General features: G+C 32.1%; 1 protein-coding gene across 1 annotated transcript; it reads left to right on the top strand.

Moving 5' to 3' along the window:
• Window positions 1-8893: 8893 nt before the first annotated feature.
• On the top strand, window positions 8894-9342 carry l(3)neo43 (cytochrome c oxidase assembly protein COX16 homolog l(3)neo43). The gene has a single exon (XM_072538711.1). The coding sequence runs from the start codon at window positions 8939-8941 to the stop codon at window positions 9233-9235; it is 297 nt and encodes a 98-aa protein (XP_072394812.1). The 5' UTR covers window positions 8894-8938; the 3' UTR covers window positions 9236-9342.
• Window positions 9343-11156: the final 1814 nt, after the last annotated feature.

Genomic DNA, 11156 nt, shown 5'->3' with positions numbered 1-11156 from the left:
AAATGATTTCGACTTGGGATCAAGTCCCAACGTTGTTGTCAGACTTTATCGAATAATATCTTAATATAATGAAAATTACAGAGTATATTTAAATAATTTTTGTACTTCGATACCTGTGATGGTCTACCTATTGCAACGTGGTATTTACTCGTTGGGAACGGTAAGACAATCGAGATTACCTAATTGTAAGCTACCTTCTGACTAGCAACTCAAAAAAGAACCCTAAGGTTCGTATGTGATATTGATGGTGTTGATGTATCTTCAGTAATTTGGCTGAATAATAAACCTGTTACATTCCTATCAACATATAAAGGTAAAATGCCACTAACTAAGGCCAAACGTTGGGAAAGGAAGCGACATAAGTACTACACCATTCAATGTCCAAGTTTGGTTCCTAAATATAAAGCTTATATGGGTGGAGTTGACGCTATGGACAGTTATATTGGTCGTTTTAAGACAATGATGGGGACAAAAAATGGTATCAACGGTTATTTTATCACCTCTTGTATATGACTATAATTGTCAACAGTTGGCTCCTCTATAGATGATGTATACTCCAAAATAAGAAATATTAAACTCAGCATGAATTTCGGGCTGAGATAGCCCAATGTGCAAGGCTAACAGTATTAATTTTTCATTGAAACGAGGAAAACTTTGTGATCAAAGCATTGAGAAACTGTTGCAAAAACAAAGAAGAAAATCGGCAACTGTATGTTTTATACCTCCTAAAGGCATCAGGACTGACTCCATTGGTCACTGACCTACATATGATGACACCAGACAAAGGTGTAAATTACCAATCTGTGAGTCAGTCTCCTTGATAAAATGTACTAAATTTGGTGTATATCTTTGTTTAAACAAAAATAATAACTGCTTTGTCAACTTTCACGAGAACTGAGTTATATCTGCTCACAATGTAACATAATCTGTTACAACATTTTTGTACATGATAAACTATTTTTACAAAAAAAAATGATTTTTTAGGGTTAAAACTAAATATTTCTTCTGCAATCAAAACATAAATCTAAAACTATGACAGGCGATGATAAAATGTTACATATCGTCAAAACTCCCAGCAACATGCTTAAACTCAAATTAGAAAAGCAGCAAACTCAAATTGTTGGCTGTTGATTTGACAGAAAATTAACTTGACAGTTGAAATAAACTTCCAGAAAAATTAACAATAAAATAAACAACAATACCTTGTAATACTAGATGTAATTTGGATTTAAAAAACGCAACTAATACTGCAAGTGGCAAAGATTTTTGCATCTTTTTTTGGGGTCTTAAAATGGACCTTCTCAACAAAATTCGGCTTGTTCGTATGATTTTTAGAGATTCAGTGACATTTTCGTCCCTGATGACTTACATGATGAAGTATTTACATTAAGAATTACCTATAGAAGAAAAAACAGTCAAAAAATAATTTTTACCAAAGACCTACAACAACATGGGACAAAATAGTGTCAAAGTACTTGATCTGGAAACGACAAACTTGGAAAAAAGCGGTAGCGATGACAAGAATTAATTAAATATCTGAAAAATTTAATAGAATACCTAAATATATTTTTTACCAATCTTTTGTTAAAATGCTGTAACAAATTTTAGTTCCTTGCGAATAAACGTTTTCTATTTAGAGAGATGATATTTATGTTTAATTGTTAATGATTTATTTGACTAGATAATGAGAAATATTTATTCATATTTAACAATATAAAAGACTTTGTTAAAAGAAACAGTCTGACATTTTGTGTAACGATCTATACAAAAGTAAAAAGTAAAAGTTTTATTTTATAAGAAAACAAAAAGCGTGAGAGATGTTTACAAACTGTAATACAATATGTGAATGATAATTATTAAACAATAATATGTCATTGGTAGTATTTCCACATATTTTTTAAGAATATACAAAAATAATAATTAAATAGGGAATATAATTAAGTACATTAAGTGCAATAATTTTGCAAAAAAGAACACAAAAAAGTTCTTTAGGCTTGTAGCGTACATAGTGAACTAGATTATGTTACAATAAATATGACTCATACCTAAACTGTAAACATATTTTTCTAAGTATTTTTTAGTAGGGTCCCCGCCGCCAAAACCTGTCTGGGTTCCGTGGCATTCGAGAAAGTTCAGGAAAGGTCACCACGACCGAATTCTAGGGGACTCCAGAACAACGGTTAATAAATATATATAGAGGAATTTTCATTGTAAGAGCTAGTCTGAAAAGAATAATTGTATCGAGTCAAGTTTGAATTGTAACGCGGAAATAAATTATATAAATTAGAATAGTGTAAATATAGTGTAAAACAAATTAAGTGTAAGATTATATATAAATTAAATAAAGACTCTAATAAACTAAGTGTTAGAACATTTTATAATAAATAAAGTTAATAAATTAGATTTATAATAATACTTCAATTACAACGAAGTAAACTTACAACTTAAAACAAAGAAAGAGAAAAGTGCAAATATCAAATGGTAAAATTCACTATTACTCCAGTTGTCAGAGACGAAAATGCCACTCAACCTCTAAAAATCATAGGAGTAAGCTGAATTTTTCTGACAATATTAATTTTGGGACCCCAAAAAGATGCCAAAAAGTTTACCACTCTTACCTCCTGGCTTCCTCCTAAAATCCCCCTTATAGGAGGGTAAAAATGCAAAAAAAAAAGACGATTTACCAATAATCTGTACGCCCCAGAAAAAAATGTTTTTAATAAAAATTTAGCTGAGATAATTTTAAACAAAAATGTTTATTAACAATTTTTGTGTAGAATCAACCGTTCTCTCACAAATAACGCTTGAAGCGACCGTCGATTTTGAAGACAGTTACGCTCGTGTAATCAATGTTTAATAAAATTTGTATCAGCTCGACAGTAAAAATTCGATATCTTTTGATTCAAGTGTTTTATCGAAATCAGGATGAGTTTTAGACGTAAAGAGCTCAGCTTTCGAAAGATGTATTGAATAGATGGGTGGAATACTTTAACCAGGCACTTAATATGGAGGAAGAAAAAGAAAACCTGGAAGACGAAAGAGATGAGGTAAGGGGAGCAGACGAGAGGAAAGAGGAATCACCAACGATTCTTGAAGGTCAAGATGCAGTTAAAAAACTAGCCAGAAACAAATCACCCGAAATAGATAACCTCCCAGCTAAACTATATAAAAAAAAAAGTGCCCATGATACCATAATGGTATTACAGCAGCTTATAAAAGAAATGTGGACACAGAAATCCGTCCCCAATGATTGGAATATTGGAATACTTTGTACCATAGACAAAAAAGGAGATATCTTTAAATGCTCTAACCACAGAGGAATTACGCTTCTAAATGCAGCGTATAAAATTTTTCCACAGCACTATATCACTGTATGGCACCATATACAGAACGAATAGTAGGAAAATACCACGCTGGTTTCAGAGGTAGTAAATCGACAATTCATTAGATTGCAACCCTGAATCAAATTTTGGAAAAAACACTGGAATATGGCATTGAAACTAATCACATATTTATAGACTACAAAGCAGCCTACGACTCTGTGAACAGAAGGTAAATGTTCAAAGCAATGAAAGAGCTGGGAATACCAAATCAGTTGGTAAATTTAACAAAACTTACTCTCGAAAAAGTTGAATGTAGAGTACGAATTCAAGGGGAACTGTCTGAACCTTTTAAAACAAATAATGGGCTGCGCCACGGAGACCCTCCCTTCTGTATACTGTTCAATCTGGCTCTGGAAAAAGTAATATGTATGTCACTTATCCCAACCTTCTTCTTCTTTTGACATCATAACCTCGGATGGGTCTTTGCCTGTCTGGCTATGTCCTTCCATTCAGATCTCTCTTGTGCCCTTCTTCTCCATTGTCTTATGTTCATTGTTTTCAGGTCGTCTTCCACGTCATCCAACCATCTCGTTCTGGGGCTTCCTTTTTTTCGCCTTCCTATGGGCTCCCATTCTAACATTTTCTTTGTTGTTTTTGCATCGTTTTGTCTCTGCACATGTCCCAGCCATGACAGTCTTTGACTTTTCACAAATCTTACAATGTCATAACCTTCATTTAACTTATTAACCTCGTCGTTTCTCCTGATTCTCCATGTGCCATCTTCCTCTTGTACCGGGCCATATACTTTCCTCAGTATTTTTCTCTCGAATATCCTGAGTTGGGCTTCATCTTTTTTCGTCATTACCCAAGTTTCACATCCATAGGTTACTACGGGTCTAATCAGTGTTCTGTAGATAGTCATTTTGGTTCTTTTGTCTAATAATTTCGATGTCATCAATCTTTTATTAGCATAGTATGTACGATTTGAGAGAATTAAATATCATTAAGCAAATAGCAGTAAACAATGGATACAACGAACAAACAATTAATAAAATGTTAAATCAAAAACTACACAAGAAAGCCCTGAATTTAGTATTTCCACCACCAGAGAAAAAACCCAGTACCTTCTGCTCGATTACATATACAGGCAAAATATCAACAAAAATAGCCAAACACATAAAAAAGAAAGGAATAACACCAGCTTTCAGAACAAATAACAACCTAGGCAAATATATTAAAAACAATAAGAGCCAACATAAAAAACACTTACACAGTGGTGTGTACAAACTTAAATGTGGCGACTGCCCAAAAACTTACTTTGGTCAAACAGGTAGAAATTTTAATAAACGAATAGCAGAATATAAAAGGGCTTTCAATAATAGAAAAACAGATTCTACATACGCACTTCACCTTCTAGATCATAATCATTCTTTTAATGACGAATTTAAAATTCTACACATTCAAAATAAAGGCCTTAAGCTATCTTTGTTAGAATCTATGGAAATCAACAAGTTAAAAAACACAGATATAATTCTGAATGACCAGCTTGGGACAAACAGTTCTCCCCTCCTCAACCTATTTCATTAGAGACTATAAAGTGTAAACCCATGCCAAAAACAGATCACTTGAGAAAGGCAATCAGCCGAAACAGCTGTAGTGATAAGAATTTAAAATAAATTTTGTGGAAGTTTTGAAAACAAAGTTTTCAGTGTTTTATTGTTACATAAAATGAATTTCCATCAAGTAACGGTCGAATCCATCAATTATTACAAAAATAAAACTCTACAAAAGAATAATATACCCAGTCCTAACATATGGTTCAGAGACCTGGACTCTAACAAAAAGTAATGAAAACATGTTAGGATGTTTCGAAAGACAAGTACTAAGGCGAATCACTTGGTCAAAAAAGCAGAGGAAGATCCAGAACAAGGTTCCTTGATAACATCGATGAAGACATGAGAAATATGGGAATAGGTCCTTGGCGGAGAAAGGCGATGGAAAGGGACGACTGAAAAAAAATTCTTGAGGAACCACGCAGAGTTGTAAAGCCAGAATGATGATGATGAATTATCACTTATATTTCAGGCTAAAGGATCATGGATTTGTTGATCAGTGCTTATTAAAATTTGTTTCAAATTGAAACTCTACAAAATATTACCACGAAAAAATTACTTCTGATGTTTTTTTGTAGTAAGCTGTGTTAGTAGGATATTTGAATATTCACTTATGGGAATAAAAACAGAAATTTCAAAATCAAATCTAACAGTACTGTATGTAAACTATTCAACTTTTTACAGTTTTAAATACTGAAATATAAAACATATATAAATAAATTTTTCAAACTCACCAAAACCTTTTAACGCACTGTAAAAACTTAAAACACAGTTGGATCCAACTTTCTAGTTTAAAATTATCAAATAATTTTTTTCATAGTAAAACTTTTATAGAGAAGAGTCTTCTCAATTCAAATGTTGTCTAACGAGTGATCTTTGTTTGTCAATTTCCTATTTTCTTTCGACATAATTACTGACTCATGTAAAATTTGAAAATGTTCATGACGCAGTGTAAAATAGGCCAAGAGCCAAGAATCTTTTATTAGAAAATATAAAGAAATAATCTTAAGATTACACTAAATCATTTAAATATTTAACTATAGGTTACGAGGTTGTTAGGACAGTCAATAGGAAAAAATAATAAAATAGATAAATGGATAATACCTGGCACTCGCGAAAATTGAGATTTTTTTAAGTTATCCAGAATCTCCAGGTGTTTAATATCAAAATACTAAGCAGATTTTTGTAAAGGGCCTCTTGTCTTTAAATATTTGTTTATAATAATATAATGTTTGTCCACGTTTGGTCTAATATAAGACACGAGTGTTTAGATATTAGCGTTACAATACATATTAACGCTTGGAGGATGACCTCAAAAGGAAAAGACCTACATGGTTAACAAACAAACAGACAATTACTCCAATAACTATAGACACTCTTAAAATGGACGAAGAAGAGATCAAGACAAATATATCAGTAAACACCTCAACAAAGGAAGAAGACATATGTGAAAGATTTTCGAACTTAAAACGGATGAAAAGAGTACTGTACTGTATAAGATTTGCAAACAACTACAGGGAAAAGAACAACAGATCATAGTAGCTAACCTTTTTTTAGAGAAAACATTGCTCAGACTAATAAAACACTCGCAATTCAATCACTTTAGGCAAGATATACATAAACTCAGAAATGAAAGGCAAGTAGATAGAGGTCATCATCATCATCATCATGCAACCTCTTCTGTCCATTGCTGGACATAGGTCTCTCCCATTTTTCGCCACTCTTTACGGTTCTGTGCTTCTTGTTGCCATTTCTTGGATATTCGTCCAATGTCGTCAATCCAGCGTGTTAGTGGTCGTCCTCTGCTGCGTTTGTCTTCTCTTGGGCACCAGTCAATTAGTTTTCTGGTAAATCTTGTGTCTTTCGGACTTTTCTTTTTTTTATCTTTCTTTTTTTTTATCTTTTACTACTATTAATCTATTAATCTTAGAACCATATCTGGAACAACAAGGAGTACTAAGGGTGACCGGAAGTTTAAGGTATACTGACAAGTGTATACTGTAAAGTGTACTGACTAAACTAATAATTGAGGAGGGTCACCCAATTAACTTACATAGTGCACTGCAACAGACATTACACTACATAAGAAGGAAATACTGGATGTAACAATAACATGGATACTAACAACTGCGTAAAATGTAAACATTACAAAGGACAAGCTGCACAGCAATTAATATGAGACTTGCTCAAATAGAGAGTTTGCCCGACACATCCATTCACAAACACAGGGATAGATTACGTGGGATCAATACGAATAAGTACTATAAAAGGCAGAGGACACAAAAGTTACAAGGGATACATTGCGATATTCGTTACCATATACATTCACGGAGAGTAATAAGATGTGTACAGTGTGTTTCAAGGAAAGAATGAGTACTTAATGAATCCATGTCATAACTTACTTGGTAACTTGCCTAAAATTTGGTATTGTGTAACAATTTTTAAACTTGGTACAAAATAACTGGGTTAAATGATTAACTATCCAAAAAGCTTTATTTTAAGCCTAAAGATCAAATTACAATTAAAATCTGCAAACTACAAAAATGATATCGAATAATCTAGATATAATCCGAAAATTAGAATTTGTGAAACTTCAACTAATAACAAATATCAACATCATTGAAGAATACTGCCGATTGAGAGCGAACTGTACCGATCGTAAGTTCCAGTACTTGGCATCGCTGGCAACAATGTCGCTGTTCAGAGAATTATATTTCGGGAAAACTAAAATATTAAAATATGATGCACGTGCTGCCATCTACTGAAATAATTGTTAAACGTTAGTTTATTTGAATGCCACTCCGGAGTGGAAATCGAAATGTCAAATTTTTAGTTAAAAATATAATTATTATCATTATAGGTAATCAATTGTGGCTTAATCCCATGTAAACACAATATTTAAGAAAATATTCAGGCTTACAAACGGGCTTACAACCGAAAAATAGCCCGAAAGAAGCCGGTCTGGACACTGATACTAGTAACTCTTATCGTCCCTCTACTTCGGTCGGATATTAAACTGAAAAATCACCCGAAAAACTCTTTCTTGACATTGATAGTAGCAACTTAATAATTTGTTTTATAATCTTGTTAATTATGAATGCTGTTAGTTGTTTCATCATGACTTTATCATAAAATTTTAGCAGTTTATTTGGTATCTCATTTTTACTTGCAGCTTTTTTATTCTTCCATTTTTGAAGTGTTTTTTTTCCTTTGTAGTTATTTCTAGTTTGTCGTATTGGTTTGTCTGGTTGTAATACCATTTGTTGTCCTCCTGTATAGACCTTTTTTAGGTAGCCAATCTATCAATTTGTTCAATAAACGAGAGATTAAAACGGTCACCGAAATAGTGGCAGAACATTACCGTTTAAGAGAACACCTATACAAAATAGGTAAAGTCACAGAATAATAAAACAATTGTTATTTATACTGTGGTAAGGTAAATAAACCAAAGTCCAAAAAATGCGAAATGGAAGAAGATACCAAGTGATATCAAGGCAGGAATTCACTGGTCAACTCAGGATTGAACCAGAAGAATTTTAAAACTACCAATGAAACTGTTGGCCTTCTTTGAAGCCACAGGACTTATTGTAGTGGAAAAAATCATTGTATGGTATAAATATAAAGTGTCAGAGATTTTAAGTGTCTCACCTGACTGAACTAAGAAGAAGAAGAATCTATCGAACTGATGAGTGTTGATTAAACAAAAAAGAATTAAAAAAGATCATAAGGGCAAAAACCAAAAACTTTCCCATTACAAAAACTGATAAAGTATATGTTACAAATTGTTTTCAGATACCTACTACAAATTAATTTTAGATTCACTAGGAACTGATTTATTATTATTTTATATTTTTAGCTAAACTAAAATTGCCGAAAATATGCAATCTATTATACGCTTGTTTTTAATAGACAACCAGACAACCACCAAAACGATTCTTCTTTTTCCATTTCATTTAATTAATACTTAACCTCACTTTCACCTTTAGTTTAATTAAAATAAAAATGTCTTCAATTAATATTTCTCGCTTCTTTAAGAAAAAAAGTGTTAAATACGGACTTCCATTTTTTGTATTGATGATTGGTGGCTCTTTTGGCTTGCGGGAATTTACAAATCTCAGGTATCAATTCGCCAAAGTATCCTCAGTTAAACCAGAAGATTTCGAAAAATTAGGAATAGAAATGAAAAAACCTGGGGAAGTAACACTAGAAAGTGAATATGAGAAAATCAAGAAATTAGACATCGATAATTGGGAACAAGTTAGGGGGCCTAGACCGTGGGAAGAGACTGCTGCAAATTGAATTAAACAGAAATGTAATATGTGTATTAGACATTAATTATCTGTGATATTTGTAAATATTGTTACAAAATAGTAAATTGTAGGTCAAAATAAATGTTTTTACCTTGATACTTTTACTGCTTTTAATAATAACATTAAAGAGTGCATAAATAACAATATTTCCTTGTGTTTTGATGTTGCAAATTTTGTAGTGAGCTAAGGGGCAATGATAGGATGATTGTAAAAAAACTTGTCACAAAATGCATTTATAACGAAATTGCAAATAACTTTATTCACCAGTATCACAAATAACTTACCAGGTAAACAGTTAACTATGTTATAAGTGTTCTGAGAAATATCCTTTATAAAAATATAGTTATCTGCAATTTGCCATAATTAGTTTTGTACGATCTCATCATCAGCATTTGTCTTTATATTAGGTATAATGATAAAGCTAAGCCAATTACCTGTAGTCTGTATTTTTTTAATACCGGAAATTTATATCATAAAAAATTCATATCAAAGACATGATGAAATCAAAGAAAAATCTACTCTCCTGGTCAAAAAAATGCGGACATATTTTGCTTTTTACTACAGAAATCTTCTTAAAATAGAAATTTTCGAAATTTGAGGTCCGTCCCAAGTAGTATTTGGAATTTTTTCTTAGTAATTGAGAATGATACGAAGCATTGTCCATGAAAATATACTTACTATCTTTAGTCAATTTTGGGACTAAAAGTTTTTTCGAACTATAACTCAAAAATTTTAATTTCCATATACTCATAGGAGTCCATAGACACATATTTAACTTTTTTGCCTGATATAAATCATGTATTTTCTCCACAACAATACAAAATAATAAGCCTCTGTCTTTTTTTGGAAAGTGGTGCAGTTGAATATGTTTTATTATTTGTCCCGCTTTTTTCTATGGCATCATAAGTATCAAACCAGGTCTCATATAACTATAAAATGTTTAGTTACATTAATCATTACACTGCTTTCAATGAGCTCTTGGTACTTATCTATGATTTTATACTTAAAATTATTAGCTTTGAGGAATATTCAAAGTGTTGCTGAACACAAAAGAATGTCTTCAAACCAATTCCCTTCAAAGGTTTTTAATAGTTGGAAAAGTACTCGCTACTTACATTTCATATACCTACTGGTATTATCATAGGTTCAATAAGGTGACATTTTATTTTTCTGCAATTGACACTATCGTTTCTCTTGTGCCTAGATGACGTTCCTTCTACAATCGCCTAAACGGCCAATTTTGATCTTCATTAAAAAGCATGTTTCCATAATTGGAAAGTTTAGAACAGAGATCTTCATAAATATCTTTTAGCATGCATTTGTCATCGTTAGAAAGGTACCTACTGAAAATGTCGTTCACATTTTACTGGAAGCCTTGTAAATCTTACTGTTTTTAGGATGTTCAATTAGATCTTCAGCTTCATGGATATTGTCTCACCATGGACACCATCGATTCATCTGGTCAGTATGTTTCTTCTCTATTATTTCAACATTTCTTTTTAGTGCTGGCTTAATAGTAGCTAAGAGTTATATTGATCAACATGTTATATTTGTAAAAACATTATCCGTAGAAGTGTAATAAGTTTTGGTAAAGTATGTAGTAAATCGTCTCATTTTAACACAGGAATAATTCAATAATAATGAACTGCTCTTTAGTGAAGTAACCCATTTCCTTCAAATAGATTTTGACAAGAAGTAAAAGATGGATCAAAGAACTCTAAAACATTTGTCTTCTAAGATGCAATGCCAACAATATAGCAAATTCTTATCCCCTATAAAGTGACACAAAAATGTTTGATAAATTGAACAACTAGCTGTATAAAAACCATTACATAGATTGAGTATTTCAATTACTATCTGTTGTCCCCCATCTGCTGGCCTTTGCCTCTGGATCCATTGATTGCTTAAGT

This window comes from Diabrotica undecimpunctata, chromosome 7, assembly GCF_040954645.1.
Source record: "Diabrotica undecimpunctata isolate CICGRU chromosome 7, icDiaUnde3, whole genome shotgun sequence".
In the NCBI taxonomy this organism is placed as follows: Eukaryota; Metazoa; Arthropoda; class Insecta; order Coleoptera; family Chrysomelidae; genus Diabrotica; species Diabrotica undecimpunctata.
This window is presented reverse-complemented; position numbering and strand designations above follow the sequence as displayed.